Source organism: Lissotriton vulgaris, chromosome 3_2 (genome assembly GCF_964263255.1).
Source record: "Lissotriton vulgaris chromosome 3_2, aLisVul1.2, whole genome shotgun sequence".
NCBI lineage: Eukaryota > Metazoa > Chordata > Amphibia > Caudata > Salamandridae > Lissotriton > Lissotriton vulgaris.
Window position 1 is genome coordinate 286,328,995 of NC_141690.1, and position 18,437 is coordinate 286,347,431.

General features: G+C 47.7%; 1 protein-coding gene across 2 annotated transcripts in view; it reads left to right on the forward strand.

Annotated features, from left to right (window-relative positions):
- LOC147725702 (rho-related BTB domain-containing protein 2-like) overlaps window positions 1-18,437 on the forward strand; it is a 595,476-nt gene that overhangs the window by 256,030 nt on the left and 321,009 nt on the right. For both annotated transcript variants that reach the window (XR_015309799.1, XM_086964380.1), the window contains exon 4: window positions 7,342-7,527. Coding sequence is in view for 1 of the 2 variants with exons in the window: in XM_086964380.1 (XP_086820506.1) it covers window positions 7,342-7,527 (186 nt within the window). In the remaining variant the exon portion in view is untranslated. The remainder of the gene's footprint in view (window positions 1-7,341; window positions 7,528-18,437) is intronic.

An 18,437-nucleotide genomic window follows, 5' to 3' on the forward strand; every position in this document is an offset into this window, starting at 1 on the left:
CAACAAATAATCAAGTGATCAACTGGATAAAAAACATAAAGATAGCAAATAATTTAGAAGCGCTTTGTCACAATTTGAGAACAAAGAAAATGTGTCCTCGATTTTAGAGCACTAATTTCTATGGTAAAAAGACTCCCTCATTTTTATAATTTCATAAGGAAATGCTTTAGGTCTTACAGTTTTGATTACATCAAGATGACTTCAGGTTTGCCACAGAATGTTTGCAATCTAGTTGCGCATTAGAACATTGTAGGGGGCAGAGGTCAGGGCATGCACTCGGACAATTGAAGGGAGGGTGGAGGGGGCAGAGGCAGCACTACGGGCCATGAAGGGCAGAGGACAGGGGGGCAAGGGCAGCAAACCAACCATGCAGTACAGGCAAGAGAGGCTATGGCAACACAAAATACCATTGAGGGCAGAAGGGAGAGGCAATGGCATTACAACCATATTTGCCAAAAAACCGGAGTCAGGCAAGGGACTCCTGATGTTTGAATGCCCAAAAATTGATCTCCCACCAAAAATCTCTTTTTCAAAGTAAGTCAGTGGGGAAAATGAATTCCTCCAAATATGTTTTCAAAATATCTTTACCAAGTTCAAAATGTTGGCATGTATGGTACATTGGACCACAGAGTTCTGGAGAAATGGGGTAGGGACATGGACTCGGACAATAGATGGCAGGAGGAAGCTGGGCAGGGGCACCAAACTGACCTTACAGGGCAGGCGCCAGGGGTTGCAGCAGCACAATGTAGCATGCAAGGCAAGCGGGACGGCAGTGCAGCACAACGGACCATGGAAAGCAATAGGGAGGGGACAGGGCCATGCACATGGACAACGGAGAGCATAGGGGAAAGAGTTCAGGGTAGCACGCTGACCATACTGGACAGACAGTAACAGCACAAAAGACAATGCATGACAAAAGGTAAGTGGCAGAACAGTGGCCCTAGTGGGCAAGAGGGAGGGGGTTGGGGTATGCACAAAGGACCATGAAGGGCAGAAGGCAGGTGTAGAGGCTGGATACAGACGAGAGGGCAAGGGAGCATGGAGGGCAGAAGGGAGTGGCAGCGAAATGGACCTGGAGGACAAGATAGGGGCATGGAATCCGACAATGATGGAAGAGCAGGGACAGGCGGGAGCCATCTGACCATGCTGGACGGGTGGGAGGGGCAGTGGCAGCTCAACAGAACACTCTGAGTAGACAGGCGGAAAAGTAGCTGCTCCATGGAACAAAGTGGGCAGAAGGGAGGGGGCAGGGACATGCACACATACATCAGAGGGCAGGACGGTAGTGATAGGGGAATAGACATGGGCAACGGAGGGCAGGAGAAGTGGGCAAGGACATCCAGCTAACTGGAGGGCAGTGGCAGCACATTGGACAATGCAGGGCAGGAGGTAAGGGCAGCAAGCTAACTCTGCAGGGCAGGCAGAAGGGCAGAATAACATCCCCAAAGGGCAGGAATGAGGGGCAGGGGTACAGACTTGGACAGTGTAGGACAAGTAGGAGGGGACAGCTTGCTCCTATTTGATGGGGGCAGCACAATGTGGGCAGCACAATGGACGAAGCCAGGCCAGGCCTTCGTCCAACCCTTGCCCTGCATTATAATGGACATCTTACTCTATGTTAAAAAACTAGAAATTCACTGAAAGAACCAAAGTTTAAAGGAATGTTATAGCTGGGTCAAATGGTATGTTTTATGTGGCATTTTTAAACTAGCAAAACCAATGACATTTACCAGTTATAGTTATCTGAAGTAACTATGACCCCTAACCTGAAGTAACTATAACTTGCACCCTCACCATGCACTGCTTTTACCCTTGCATACTAAATCACTCATGACCTATTCATTGACTACATTTATAACATCCTTAATGATAGCTGAAATTCCATCATTGTTGATAATACTGTGCATGGTGGTGGCACAAGTTATAGTTACTTAGAGCCCGAGTTATAGTTACTGCCCAGAGTTCTCGAGAAGATCAGGAACGAATGGGCGCAAGTCATCCTTGTGGCTCTGGATTGTGCTTAGAGAGTTTGGTATCCCAAGCTGTTGAGCATGGCAATTGGCCTTCCGATCAGGCTTTCCCTTCAGGATCATCTGTCGCAGCAGCATGGGAGGGTTCTCCACCCAAACCTAGCAACAGTCCACCTGCATGCGTGGAGATTGAGCGGCTACAGCTGACAACTTTCGACCCTCTGCTCTAAGTCTGCAATGTTATCTTGCCAGCCTTGCTTCCCTTCACCAAGATGGTATACGCCTTCCACTGGGGAAAGTTTGTGGCATGGTGTGTAAAAAACAGGTGGCCCCCCTTTCTGCTTCACTTTCTCAGGCCCTTCTATTTATTCTTTCTCTTGCCTAGCAGGGCTCTGCTTTGGGCACCTCAAAGGGCTATATCTCTGCCATCTCAGCATTTCTGCAGTTGCCAGATCAGCCATCCCTGTGCAAATCCTCTGTTGTGAATGGTTTTTGAAAGGTCTTCAAAACATGTTTCCACTTTCACCCTTCATATGCCTCAGTGGCACTTCAATCTGGTGCTCATCTTTCTGATGTGTATTCCTTTTGAGCCACTGCACAATTGTACTCTCAGGCTCCTTACCATCAAAATAGGCTGTCAAGTGGCAATAACATCTGCCCGGATGGTCAGTGAGCTCCAGGCTTGGTCATCTAAGCCTCCATACCTAAACCTCTTCCCTTACAAGCTGGTTCTTCACACTAGAACTTTCCTCCTGCCGAAAGTTTTCACTCCCTTTCATGTAGGCCAGTCCATCACCCTGCCTACCTTTTACACTCGGCTGCATCCTTCTGAGAAAGACGAGAAAGACGAGCGACTGCACCAACTGGACCCAAATAGAGCCTTGTTTTCTACCTTGACCATACAAAAGAGTTCCGGGTGGACGACCACCTCTTTGCGGATTATGTCGAAGCAAAGAAGGTGAAACTGTGCAGAAACAGACCATATACTTATGGATCGTGCTCTGCTTTAAAATCTGCTACACTGGCCAAGAAGAAACCCCCTGAGTGTTTGTGTTTTCATTCCTCCCGGGCTACTACTGAAACAACCAGGTCTTGAGGAGTCTCCTGAAGGCCAGCAGGTCTCCTGAAGGTATGGAATCTGCAACTAGATAGTCTTTGCAAGATAAGGCTTCACTGAAGGGAAGTATGTTGTTCATCTCCCTGCTTAACTGCTCTAAAGTTTTCAGAAATTCTGTCTTGCAAGGGTCTAAACATACCTCCAACATAGATCCATTTACAAATCAAAATGTGTACCACAAAGTTTGTTCAACAATTAATATTGCGTTTAATCTCATAAATTGGACAATTTTTATATATAGTAAAAATGTTTTTACCCTGTCTCTCGCTAATCTACAGACAGCACAATGCCCACACTTTAGCCAATAGGTCTCGCCTTTGGGACCTTATAAGTGTTTAGCCATGCAACAGTTAATGTTGTTGCAGTAAAGATATTGTGCTGCATAACTAAATACTTATAAGGTCCTAAAGGCGAGACCTATTGGCTATGCTTCTGCAAACGTGTCCTAAACAATAAAAGAGAAAGCCAATCCTTACAGACAATTGAGATAAAGATCGAGTTATAAAATGGTGTTCATTCATTTTAGGGGAACACTACCTTTATGTAATAACTAAGTGGATAGACAGAAGGTGCTCATGTCTGAATCTTACTAAATACATTCCAATGGATAGAGGGTGATCTTGTCAACAGAGTGATTAATTAAGTCAAAGAAACACCACACATAAGAGGGTTTATTGTTGGACCGTAGGTGCAGAAGCTGAAAATCCCTTTTCATACTCTTTATACAGTTGCAGACTGCCATCTGTTGAGCACCTAAAACCTTTCCAAGGGAGGAAACCAGGTCACATCTACCTCGTACTGCTTAAGAAACATTTGTTAATCGAGAAGCGTGAGTTGACAGTTAACTCCAAACAGTTGTTTTTGATGGAATATTCACAATCGTTGGTATCATGACATGACTAATGATGATGTAGACAAGGGCAATGAGAGGGCCCCTGTCAAGACCCTTCATACACTTAGGTATGGAGAAAAAGATCAAAACATAGTGATCTGTTGACCCACCAAGTAGTAATTAAGAACCCAGAAGTAAATGTAGGTACATCTGTTAAACCGGGAATAGGTGAGGTGGCAAACACCAAAAGCTATGAGTTGCAACTCACAGGGCAAACACATGTGGTGGGAGGCAGGTTTGCTATTTATTTAGTAAGTCCAGGAAGAGTGCACAATTACTTTAGAAATACGTTACTTTATCGTAGTTAACAACTCTGACTGGGATGTAAAATGTGAATGTCTCTAGTTGACACAGAATAAAATGTTTGCCACCTAATTAGTCTACTGACACTTCTTCCAAAACTCCTCTCCAAAATCTGTCTCTTGCCAAAGATGGCGACCTCGTGACGGTGAATGCACAAGGAAGCAGATCTGTCTGATCACATATAAATGCTGAACTTGGAGGGGGTAAGGGGCTGTAATCAAGAGAGGATCTAACCCCTCCCATGGAAGGGGTACATATACGCTTTGCCCTCGTGGGCACAGGGTGAAAAGGAGATTAGCTCACAAAAGGCAGAGCTGTCACATCTTACAAGCGAGAGAGAAACAGCGCGCAGCGGGGCACTCTGGCATCGCTGCCAACAACTAGCAGCTAGGCCGGTTTTGAAAATGAGCAAATGATCTCGTATGTAAGGAAGGAATAATAGCTTGGATGCGAACCATCCACGCAGCCTTTTCAACATGCAATATAAACTTTTTAGTAACTTGTTTGCACGATGGCAATTAGCAAGTCTTGAAATTATTGTAACTACATTTGATTAAAATAAATTATTAGTTAAAACTAACTGCTGTCTTTAAAAGTGTGAGTGTTCCTGCCCCAAAACAAATAAACATCACGTGGGAGGGGTGGGGGGAGTGCTCATAGTAGAAGTGACGCCCTGGGAATGCTTCCAAACGAGCGCCGGCGAAGCAGCAGCTGTTTTTGCTCTTTTTGAAAGCACATAGTTGTGCTTGTGGCGCGCTCCCGCAAGGTGGATGCCGCCACAAGCACCAGTATGTGCTTCCAAAAAGAGCAAACGACGACTAAATGTCTCCTTACAGCGCATGTGCGCTGCTTAAGCGAGACCTAAAAACCTTTTGTTATTATGAAGGCATAATAGTTCTTAATCCAACGTAACTGGGACTAACCATGTTCCTTATCGTACGACCTTTACTGGGTTGAGGGGTAACATATTCTCTAACCACAATGTCTTCCATTAAAAAATGCCATTGCATAAGAATTTTACTAGGTGTTCTGGCTTCTGAACCACAAGATGTAATTAATCTAATGATTTCTTTAGTTCCAATATGTTTTTTTGTCTTGACTTTTCTCATGTGTCTCGAGTTAAATTCTTGTGAGTGCACAGCAATTTATCCTAATCTTTTTTCCCAAACCATATTTTTCGATTGTTTATTTTAGGCGAGATATTTATAGACAGATAGACGTAACCGTGAGCCTTTTTCGGATTTGAGTCTGTGGACACAAGGGGATTAGGGTTTGTCTAATGGTATTGAGTTGCTGCTATTGTTTTACAGCGGCCTTGCTACTCTGCAAAGGATAGCGTCCTAATTGTTAATAATAGGAACAGATAAGCATTGTTTTTGGGGTGTTTGTGTCTCTATACCACCACTTTCACTTTTCTGCTGTATATACCTCTTAGGAGTTGTGGGAGTCAACAGATCTGGTGCGTCACATTAGGTGAATTCTAATTTGTTCTGTCACATATCTGGTGTTCGAGTATCTCTGGCAGAAGAATGGATGGACCTTGCATTTATAACCATATGAAGTGTTCTCTTCAGTTCATCTCTTAGTTCACTGTTTCCCTTTGGCTAATGGTACTTTTGGGTTATGATACTTGGGTGAGGGGTTTTCGTGTTCCCACTAGGTTCACTGTGACGCTGCATTTTTCCTTCTCCCTCGCCCTGCTCGTATCTCTGTGAATCAAATACTAAGAAGTCTCTTTGCCTAAGATTGGAACCCTTGGATCGTGCACTGCTCGGAGATCCACCCTGGGTATTGTCCACTCTGGGGCATTCCCCCATCCCCAGAACAGCCGACTCTGGATCTTAATATTAGAATGTGCTGCGCTGATTGGTGTTTATCACATTGTGAAATATTGTTTGGAACAACAGGTGTGTGTGCGCTGTTTATTACCCAGCCGCCCTTCTTCATTTGTTTTATCCTCGGTAATCCCTAACACTCCCCATGACAGGGCATACGTTTTTGATAAGGTGCTTCGATGGCATGTTTTCCAAAGTTCAATTCATTTAAAATGTCCAGACACAAGTCCTGAACTCACATGTTAAGCAACAGGAGACTGCGAAGAGGTCAGGATAACCAGATGAAACAGACCCACAGCAAAAGATCCATTTGAAAGTGGAAACATGTTGACTAAACTGCAATAACCATGTTATGCTTCTAACGTGATGAAAAGGTTTAGAGCAATCTTAAGATCCAAATACCGCTTTGAGGGCTTGTCTAACGTCTAAACTCTGCTAGACTCTGTGTTGCAATACTCTGCATCGAAGGGCTCTTTGTTCATTTGGATTTCCTGGTATGAATTACAGTAGTAAACCCCTGAGACCAAGAATCTTTATTTCATAGGAGATGCTCTGCAGTTTTTTCCTTAATAAGAGTGCTCTCTTTAGACCTGTTTACAGGTTCCCCAGGAAGCGGGCGGGACGCCCGCACTTGTATTCTGGGAGTCCCACACTTATATCCTGGGAATTTGTAAGGTGGCCAAAGAGAGCACTCTTACTAAGCTACAAGTTATTCAGGTTTATCCCCCAGAATGAAGAATAACACATGGATGTGGGAATGCCAGGTCTAATTCTGCAGATCTCTCACCCTCCCAGATGGAAACACACATTTATTACCTACTTAGAGCAGTGGTAAATGAGTGGAGACCTCTTCTCTCAGCCATGGTGCTAGGGTAGCAGCTGACTTTAGATTCTGCTCCCTCATGCTTCTGCGTGTGAGCAAGGGCTGAGTGGAGTGGCTACCCTCACCTCCACACAAACCTCTGGGTCCATCGTCTTCAAGCCAGGAATTATGTGGGTGCAGAGTTTGTTGACCTAATAGTTCTGGGCTCAGAAATGCCATGAAAGTTGTTGTTGCCCAGTGCAGTGCCTTCTCCAGGTAATGCATAAAAGAAGCCTTAATTGTAACACTGTCTAAATACCTACACATGTATCATGTCTTAAAGCCCCGTATTACTTCTCTTCCATGTACATTTGTCATGCTTGAGGCTACATGCATTGAACTGTTCTTTTTTCCTCTTGCAGGTCTGATGTGGTCGTCCTATGCTTTTCCTTGGCGAATCCCAATTCTCTCCGGCATGTGAAGACCATGTGGTACCCCGAGATCAAGCACTTCTGCCCACGCACGCCGATCGTCCTAGTGGGATGCCAGTTAGACCTGCGATACGCTGATCTTGATGCTGTAAATCGAGCCCGGCGGCCACTGGCGAAGTAAGAAGAACGAAGGCAGGGGGATCTGGGTGAATTGCCTACCCCAAAGAGAGAGCATAAAGCACAGGGGGGAAGCCAGCTTGCCTAAACTGGGCCCACACACTGGGGCAGTACCGGTTGGCATGACGCAGCATTGTAAGCTAGAGGAATGCCGAGTCGTGGGTTCGGCCCACAGCAGATGCTGTGTCGACCCCATAGTCCACTATCCACAGCTGTCTCCAAGGATGGGCGCATACCACAATAGTGCATTACCAACCTTTTGCTTCTGAGGAGGCGGGAAGAAGGGCACCCAAGTACACCTTTGGCCTGGGTCACTATAGAGTCACGTAGCTGAGCTGAGACAAGTTGTCATGCAATTGGCACCACATAATGTGACTCATTTTTAAGTATTTCCTGCCCAACAGTAATAGGTCAAAAAGTCTGGGTGAAGAGATAAGAGGTTGACTTTATCTGCATTACACATGTACGGTGTGGACCCTGTATGCATTAATTTCGCAGAGATTCCCTGGTCACGTCTATCACAACAACACATTGAAGGTTTCATCCCACCATTGGGCCCTGAATCCATCTAGATAACTGATCTGCCATTTTGTTTTGTACAGTTGTGCCATTGTGGTGCTAGAGACAGTCAGATAGTGCCTCCAAGGTCAGGCTAGCTTGCTTTGTGAAGAGAGGTGAAAATGTTGGCAGCAAGGAGGGGTAGGCTGGGCCCCTCCACCACAGAGCCCTGGTCAGAGCAACTGCATGGTGTCAGGTTAGTTTGGGGCGTCCAGGTCATTGCAGTCTATTGTCTTGGAATATGACCCTATTGCTGCACACTTTACTGTGCCTTATGAAATGTAACTTTGTTTAAAGATCCCAGCATGTTTGACCCTTTTCCCTCACCCTCGAAGGCTTTTTGTTGTAGGAGTTGATTGCATGCTTAGAGTCTGTACAACCTTGTTAGACTCTGTATCAGTACTTCTCCCTCTATATTTCTCATCTGCTGATTATTGGCCATTGAGATTAGATTTCCTATGAAGACACATAAGCTTACCCTCATGCTCTATTAACACAATCTGCAAAAATATTATCTTGCAATTCTGCTGGCTCTCAATTGCCTGTATGCGCTTTCGGGCGCATGCAAGAACAAGATTCACTTTGGAAAACAAATAGATGGGTAAATTTAGGAAGACCCATCCCCCTTCTCCCAGACTTTCCTCTCTGCTACCTTCCCGGGTCCTTTGTTAAAGGAGTAATGCTGGACTGAGCTCATTGACTTCCAGTGTAAGCTGGTTCAGGACTTTTAATCTCCTTACAACGTATAGACTGCTCAAAGTTGTGCAGCCAGAGAATTAGATGTGCATTATCCCAGGAGGAATCTTTTACAAAGCTGAATGAGCTGGTGGCGAGTGACGGCATAGCTGGGACTTACTTCTTCATGTACCACCACCTCCGAGAAGCCCGACCTGTCTTGTCAGCTCTTGAAGTGTCGTATTACCACCATTGTTGTCTCTGTCTTCCCTCTTTCTGTGTCTGTTTTGTCTTGTGTATGCTCCTATGTCTATGTTGTCAATTTACTGTGCATACTCACAACTGCTTTACTGTACACAGTTGAGTTTACAGCCTTACATATAATTTAGTAAACCTTAGTACTTCTAATCACTTCAGTATACCCGTTCTTGTGTGATTGGCCATTGATTGATATGTCTGATTTTTGGAATCTGACGGGTTATCTTTTGAATACCCCTGTCTCCTGGGAAAACAACAGAGACCAGTGTGCTATAAAATTATAGATGACACCCAGTGCTGGGTCCTGCTGAGATGCAGTCAACGCTGAATCCCTCTGTTACCCTCTGAGATTATCAGTCTCTGTCCTACAGCTGGCAGAGGATGGCCCTTGGGTCCTCTCATCCATCCAGCTCAATGTTTTTTAAATTGTGTGACCAGAGTGCATAGAGCTTGAGAATTAAAGGTAGAGGATTAATCAGCAGAATCAAATAAGGCGCTACACCAACTATCAAGGAAGCCTCTTCTAGAACATTCTTTCCTGTTATCCATGCAGAACATCGATCATGTCCACATCTCCAGAAGGTGAAATATCGATTGTAGATAGACCAGAGGAGAGCGTTCATAGGTGTCCAAGGCCTGTGTCAACAGATAGACCAGAGGAGAGCGTTCATAGGTGTCTAAGGCCTGTGTCAGCAGATAGACCAGAGGAGAGCGTTAATAGGTGTCCAAGGCGTGTGTCAACACATAGACCAGAGGAGAGCGTTCCTAGGTGTCCAAGGCCTGTGTCAACAGATAGACCAGAGGAGAGCGTTCATAGGTGTCCAAGACCTGTGTCAGCAGATAGACCAGAGGAGAGCGTTCATAGGTGTCCAAGACCTGTATCAGCAGATAGACCAGAGGAGAGCGTTCATAGGTGTCCTAGGCGTGTGTCAACACATAGACCAGAGGACAGCTTTCATAGGTGTCAAAGGCGTGTGTCAACAGATAGACCAGAGGAGAGCGTTCATAGGTGTCAAATGCCTGTGTCAACAGATAGACCAGAAGAGAGCGTTCATGGGTGTCAAAGGCGTGTGTCAACAGATAGACCGGAGGAGAGCTTTCATAGGTGTCCAAAGCCTGTGTCAACAGATAGACAAGAGGAGCGCTTTCATGGGTGTCAAAAGCCTGTGTCAGCAGATACACCAGAAGAGAGCGTTCATAGGTGACCAAGGCCTGTGTCAACAGATAGACCAGAGGAGAGCTTTCATGGGTGTCAAAGGCGCGTGTCAGCAGATAGACCAGAGGAGAGCTTTCATGGGTGTCAAAGGCGTGTGTCAGCAGATAGACAAGAGGTGAGCTTTCATGGGTGTCCAAGACCTGTGTCAGCAGATAGACCAGAGGAGAGCTTTCATGGGTGTCAAAGGCGTGTGTCAACAGATAGACCAAAGGAGAGCTTTCATAGGTGTCAAAGGCGTGTGTCAACAGATAGACCATAGGAGAGCTTTCATGGGTGTCCAAGGCCTGTGTCAACAGATAGACCAGAGGAGAGCGTTCATAGGTGTCCAAGGCCTGTGTCAACAGATAGACCAGAGGAGAGCTTTCATGGGTGTCAAAGGCGTGTGTCAACAGATAGACCAGAGGAGAGCGTTCATAGGTGTCCAAGGCCTGTGTCAACAGATAGACCAGAGGAGAGCTTTCATGGGTGTCCTAGGCCTGTGTCAACAGAAAGACCAGAGGAGAGCGTTCATAGGTGTCCTAGGCGTGTGTCAACAGATACACCAGAGGAGAGCTTTCATGGGTGTCCCAGACCTGTGTCAGCAGATAGACCAGAGGAGAGCTTTCATGGGTGTCAAAGGCGTTTGTCAGCAGATAGAACAGAGGACAGCTTTCATGGGTGTCAAAGGCGCGTGTCAGCAGATAGACCAATGGAGAGCTTTCATGGGTGTCAAAGACGTGTGTCAACTGATAGACGAGAGGAGAGCTGTCATGGGTGTCAAAGGCGTGTGTCAGCAGATAGACCAGAGGACAGCTTTCATGGGTGTCAAAGGCGTGTGTCAACAGATAGACCAGAGGAGAGCGTTCATAGGTGTCCAAGGCCTGTGTCAGCAGATAGACCAGAGGAGAGCGTTCATGGGTGTCAAAGGCGTGTGTCAACAGATAGACCAGAGGAGAGCTTTTATGGGTGTCAAAGGCGCGTGTCAACAGAAAGACCAGAGAAGAGCTTTCAGGGGTGTCCTAGGCCTGTGTCTGAAATCTTCTGAAAAATGTGAGACACATCTAACCGGCTAGAGAGGGTCTAAAAACCTCTCCCCTCTCAGAGCTGTGTGATACCAGTGGTGTCTTGGGATGGTATTAAATGCCGCACAACTGCATCTTTGTCACTCACAGGAGGATCAACAGAGTAAACAGAACTTGCTAATGAACAAAAGCTCTTGACCTTCAGCGAGAAATTAAACATGAAAGATTGAAAATCATCCACTTTTCATTTTCAGGTTTTAGGTTTACCGAATTAAAACAAGTCCCAATGTTCCATCTTAAATGTCCTTTGATGTATTCAGTCGGTGGTAAAACTTATCTCGTCTGCAGAAGTCAGAACTAGTTGTAATGTTAAAGTAAAGAGATTGAAAAAAGGGACCTTGGAGAGACGAGGACGGATGATAAACGGGGTAGTATGCCCTGTGAAATAAATGATCTTCCCCAAAATACTTAAGAGTGGCTTTACAAAGATTTTGCGCTGGGTTAGCATCACAAAAGTGATGCTAACTAGCACAAATAATTTTTTTCCAAATTTACTTTCCAGTGCAAAGCTTCTGTTTCGCTGGAAAGTACCCTGAAACTATCGCAAAGCACTGCTTTGCTTTACTAAGTGCCATGGGGCATTTAATGGGTGGTACATAGGCGTCCCTTGCAACCAGCCATGCCTTTTAACACAAAAAAACATCTACAAACAATAATTGACAGGGTTTAGCGCCAAAAGTTAACGCCGTCTGAAAGAAGGGCGGTAAGGGAAGAAATGTCTTTATTTCTGACTCTGCATGTGTGCTGCGCTGTGCAGCACACATGCAAAGTCAGAAAAGTTTCAAAGTGTGTCTAATCATCGTATTGTGTCCTGGAAGGGTACCCTTCCAGTATAACACCTATGCTAGACTCACGGAGACACCCTAGCACTATGGCGCAAAGGTGTGTGCCTGGCGCATGGCAGCTGAAATCTGTGCCGGTGCTAGGGAGGGGGAGGAGAGAGCCGTATCTCTGTGAATATGCCTCCCGGCCCCTCCCTGTCACACAACGCAGCATTTCTGGCTGCTGTGCTGCGGTACGTGACTGTTTTGTAAATCTGGGTCCCAGTGGATGTGGCAGTGGTGGGTTGCGAGTACTAATCTCCACTGTCACAGTGGTAGAGAAGGAGGGAGCAGTAGAGACAATAAAGCAGCAACTCTGGGAAGTGTAGACTAAGATGGTAAAAATCATGCGAGTGACCGAAAGAGTATGAAAAATAGAATTCACGGTGCACTCTTCGAGGTAGCAGGACAGGCAAGATGGATTCCCTGAGTAGCCCCCTCTCACCTTTATAGTGTCTTTATTCAAGGGCTTTGAAGAATGCACACTAAGAAATTAATTTCTTCCAGGCTCTTTTTCTGTTGTATTAGTTTACACAATCCCTGTCCGGGTGTGATGTTGTGAAAAGAGGGCTGTTCCAGTGGGAATGTAATCTAGACCCTGTGTGGAGCAGCATGGGTTTCTTTATTTCTAGAAGATGTAATGAAGAGAGAGATGTAATGGCAGCTCATAAGGTTCGCATCGAGGCTGCAGCAAGTGTTTCAGTCCATCTGGACCTCTTGTGGAGGCAGAGGCCGCTTCCTGGTGTTTTTGTTGGTAAATCATCATTAGCATTTGGACTCCTTTCAATCAATCAAGGGTCGGTAAAATGCAACTATTGTGAGGGTCTCAAGGCGCTGGTGGAGGTGGGGAGCAGATCCGTCTAAATGGTGGGGTTATTCGAAGAGCCACGTCTTGAGCTCCTTCCTGAACTTGGGTTGCTTGGGAGATAGTCTGAGGTGGAGGGGCGGGCAGGGTGTTCCAGGTCTTGGTAGTGAGAACGAAGAAGGACTTTCCTCCAGTTCTGTTCTTGCGGATCCGTGGGACGATGGCCAGGGCGAGCGGAGGTGTCTTTTGGGTGCTTGGAATGAGAGGCGGCTGTTAAGGTATCCTGGTCCACCTCCTTTGCATATGAGCAGCAGGCTGAGGAGATGCAATAGTGTTTATGATGGATTTGTTTCTTTAAAGAGCGAGTCCAGTAATCGCATGCGCCCGCCAGCTGCACCTCCACAAGTTCCTGCCAGTGGCACCGCTACATGTGCCCTCCAACTGCGCCTCCACATGTGCCCACCAGCTGCGCCACCATGTGCCTGCCAGTTGCTCCTTCACAAGCGCTTGCCTGCTACGCCTCCACATGCCCCTGTGTGGCGGTTCAGAAGGAGAGGCACGGAGGCTACTGCGGGGTAAGTAGGTTTTTTTTTAATGAAGGTCTCTTTCTTTCTATGGGTTAGTCTCTCTCTTGCGGCAGCGGCAGGATCCAACGTGGAGGGTATGGAGCGGGCTCTTAGGGGGCTAGTCCGTCTCAGTCGGTCTTCCTTCTGACCCCGTCTTCTTCTTCTCTCGTCGCTTCCCAATGCCACATGCGGAACAAAAGAGCGCACGGTCTTAAAGATAGGTTCAGGCTCAACGTTCTCCCAAGGAAACCGGGGGGTAGTGAGGGCACCAGTGCACGTGTTTTATACAACCCTGTACTGTGGACTACAAGTGAAGGGTTCCAGGTGGGGATAAATAGGTAGTGGGGGGGAAGGGTCAAGAAAGGGGAGGAAAGTGGTTCACGTTATGCACACTATTTACACGGCATCTCCCCGCCTCCCCAGCCAGCCCATCATACACTGACGTACGTGGCTGAGCCACCCTCTTCCTCCCTGAGTGTGGCTGGATGAAGCGCGGTGATGTTGGCCTCCAGGCACAGCTTCCCCCGACTCCTGTTCTCCGGTCTCGGTTCTTCTTCTCGCGCCGTCTCGCACACTCCCTGCTCGCTCTCCTCTCTTCTCTGTGGTGTCGGAACACACTGATCTTTCCTCCTCCTGCCTTTTGTCCAATCCACGTATCCGTGCGTCACCCGGGGGCGTGTCTCCTTATTCAAAGTTGTCCAGTCTGCACATTAGAGCGTCACGTGGGGTTGCTCTTTCTTCTTGGAAGCGGGCCCGTTAAAGGAACACTCCTCCTTTTCCATTGGTTGTTGTGTCCACCAATCCTCGTATTCGCTTCCCCAAGTCTCCTGCAACGATGGGAGAGAGGAGTGTGATGGTACGTCAGTGGCCCACCATTCCTGGAGCACCGTATTGTCTACATCCCGTCCCATTACCCTGCTACACTCCCCCCCCCCCACCCCCACCCCCCCCTTGGTTTCTCCCGATCGGGGAAATGACCTGATCTAGAGAGGTAATCTGCACTACCGTTGTCCCTCCCTGTTCTGTGCTGTACAGTAAAGGAGTAGGGTTGCAGGTAGAGGAACCATCTCAACACCCTCTGGTTTTGTGACTTTTGTCGATACATCCACTGTAGTGGAGCATGGTCAGTAAAAAGCGTGAAGGGCTTCCCCTCTAGATAATACTTTAGTTTCTCCACTGCTCATCGAATAGCCAAACATTCTCTTTCGATTGTTGGATATTTCCTTTCTCTCGGGTGTAGTTTTCTACTTATATAGAGGAGGGGTTGTTCTAGCCCATCATTCCCTATCTGGGAGAGGACCGCTCCTATGCCAACGTCGGATGCGTCTGTAGCTACTAGAAAGGGTTTCTCAAAGTCAGGAGCTATTAAGACTGGGCTGGTGGTAATGGCTTCCTTCAGCCTTTCAAATGCCTGCTTGGCCTCCTCAGGGGGTTTACGTATCTGTGTCGTACTCACTCCCTTCCTTAGCAGATTCGTCAAGGGGCTGGCCATTTCGGCAAAGGAAAGAAATCTCCAGTAATAACCTATAAGGCCTAAAAAGGCCCTTAGATCCTTTTTCGTAACCGGGAATGGGGTATCTCTTATTGCTTTTACTTTTTCTTGGGGAGCTATAGCACCTTCTCCTAGTATGTACCCCAGGTATTTAACATTGGGGAATGCGGCCCTAGACTTTTTGGCATTTATGTGTAGCCCAGCTCTCCTTAAAGCCATCAGGATAGACCGTAGGTGATTTAGGTGCTCCTGCCATGACTTACTGAAAATAACAATGTCGTCTAGGTAGACGGAGCAAAAGGATCTGAAAGGAAGGAGGATTTTATGCATCAACCTCTGGAAAGTGGCCGGTGCTCCATGTAGCCCGAATGGCAGCACGTTAAACTCAAAGAGCCCTTCATCTGTGGAGAAGGCCGTTTTATGTCTGTCTTCCTCACGGAGGGGCACTTGCCAGTACCCCTTAGTGAGGTCTAGCGTGGTTATGTATTGGGCTTCTCCGATGCGTTCTATCAGTTCGTCTATCCTCGGTATGGGGTAAGCATCAAAGGACGATATAGAATTGAGTGCTCTGAAGTCCATGCAGAATCTTATGGATCCGTCTGGTTTGGGGACCATTACGATAGGCGATGACCAGCTACTGCGAGAAGGTCTAATGACCCCTAGCCGCATCATCTCCTGTACTTCTTTTCTTACGGTCTCACGTCTTGCGGCCGGAATTCAGTATGGTCTTATTTTCACCTGCTTTCCTGGTTTGGTGTCTATTTGATGTTCAATCAAGGGTACATCCTGGTTGATCAGAGAACAAGGGTGTGAGGGTGACATCTAGCTCTTGTTTCCTTTCGGGCTTAGGTCCGGGTTTACCGGTAATGCTCCCAGGGTAGTGCCCTCAAGAGGGGACGGTAGTCCATAGTGGGCGTTTCTAGGGGCAGGTCCTAACCACTTCTTCAGGAGGTTGATGTGGAAGCTCTGGTTCCTGGCCGGGGATAATTGAAGTTTGTAGGTAGTGTTTCCAATCACTCCCAACGACTTGATACGGTCCCTTCCATTCCCTATGGAACTTGTGGGTGATGGAGGGTAAGAGGACCAAAGCCCAGTCACCCAACCGTAGGGTTCTCCACCTTTTTCCTTTGTCATAGGTCTTTTTTTGTCGTTGCTGGTTACGTTCAACGTTAGAGTAGGCTATATCCCTTAGTTTCCCATTTTTTGCTCCGCAAGAGCTGTGTATATTCTAGGAGCGATCTTGACTCTTCTTGTTCCTCTCTTTCCCGGGTCATTTCCAATAACGACCTGGGTTGTCTCCCATAGAGGAGTTCAAATGCGGAGTAGCCTGAGGTGCTTTGGGTCTGGGCTCATAGTACGTATAGGGCCAAAGGAAGCAATCGGTCCCAATCCTGGTTTTCTAGGGACAACTTTTTTCTCAGTGTGGTTTTGAGAGAGCGGTTGTATCGCTCCACGAGTCCATCCGTCTGAGGATGGTAGGCAGACGTGCGTACTTGATGGATGTTTAGAATCTTGGTGACTTCCTTCATCAGTTTGGACACGAAGGGTGTACCTTGGTCGGTTATGACCTCTTTGGGGAACCCCACTCGGGAGAACAGTTCTAAGAACTTCTCTGCTATTTAGGGTTCGCCTTTCCTATTCCGCAGGAATAGGAAAAGAGCCCTAATGCAGCTAAACCAAACTTCAGGCCCCAGAGGATTTTGAACAGTTCACGTGAATCACAATCACGTGACCTGCTCTCATGCACGAGCCTTCCCCCTGGCAGCAGCATTTCTCCTTTCAAAGGGTTCCGCTGCCCCGCCCCCTGCTTCACGGCCATCTGTTCCCCAGCACCTCCCCTCTCTCTCCCCTAATTATTCACTGCATGGCCGGCCGGCACATCGAAGGCTGCTGCTCCCCATGCGTCTCGTTTATTGTGCTTATTAGTACCCCTGCGGCGCTTTCACATATATAGCGACATGGGCACTTTTGTTGCAATATCATCAGCTGCCAAGTGCCAACAATGCCGTCAGTCTTTTGAAATGCGGTTTTGTTTCTGCTGCAATCTCTTTAACAAACAGTATGTTAAAAGCACATCCTACTTCCCCAGGTTATTTGGAATAACTACTGTAAATGTGACTGACTCAGTTAAAGGGGACGACAAGAGCTCTTTCGATTACGGTTTACTTGAAACGGGGATAGGTTAAATTGCTGACAGCTCGTCTTGTTCTTCATGTAATGTACCGTTTGCTACCTTTTGTATTTTGTTGCTCACCATTGTCACTTTTGCCTCCTGTAGCTTAACATTTTGCTTTTGTAATTTGTTCACTTGTAATTGTCTCCTGTGTATCATTACTGTTTCTATTGCGAAGCGCTCTGACACCTTCGGGTAAAGTCCACGTTACATAAACACGCATAAATAAATAATTAAACAAATTAACTCCTACCACTCACACAACCAGCCCCCGCCTGTACTCTGGCATATTGCAGCGCATCTAGTAGGGTACCGTGCAACACAGATCAGGCCATCCCACGCAATGAAGCTGGGCGCCCGTGGATCCCCAGCTGACCCGCTCATCGGCCATGCCTAATAGCCGTCCTAGAACCAGACTTGCTGCACAACTGCCGCCCATCGCTTCCAGTCCTGGCCTGTCTCACTCAAAGGCGGCTATCCACTAGCCCGCTGTGCAATACCGAACTGGTTTCCAAAGCGGCCTCTATTGCCATAAATGACAATCCCCACCCTCCACTTTAGGTCATCTGGCCACCCTCCCTCTGTGCCTCCCCCAAGGGCACTTCTCCGTGCGGCACCCCTGGACCCATCCCCGCATCCTTCACTGCAGTCCCCCTTCCAAACAGTGCCCGACTCCCGCCATGTCTCCCCAGCGCCCGCAGAACCAAAACCCTGTCACGACCGGCCCTAGAAGGATGAAAGGCCCATGCCGGCCACCCACCCAAAACCTACACAGGCCCCCTCCCGCAACCACTGCTCCTGCGCATCGCCGCCTCCCAACCGCGTCGGGAGCTACCCGCGTAAGCCCTCCCCCCCCACTGAACTGCCAGGCCACACCCTGTGTTCCCGAGCCCCCCCCATCCACAACCCTCCACTGACCCACCAACCACTCGAAACCGGCCCCCCTTCTTGAGTGCCCTTCCCCGCGTCCAAGCCGTCCCGTGTATCCACCCGTCCAAAACTTCGCACCCACCCTCCCTGTTATCGCTCTCATCCAGTCCACCGCTATTTATGCTGCGCTAAGCACCCTGGCACCCCTGATACATCCCGCAAGACGCCGCCTGCACCAGTCACTCTTTTACGAAAACCTTTGTCACCATCCACTGCGAGGCCCCCCAATGGCAAACGGGGGGAAGCCGTGGACCGAGCACCATTGCGCATTTCATGATACCCAACAGCTCTTATCCCTGGTCCCCGGTCCTTGCCCGTGTGCGGCCAAGGCCCCCTGCACCTCCAACTGCACGGC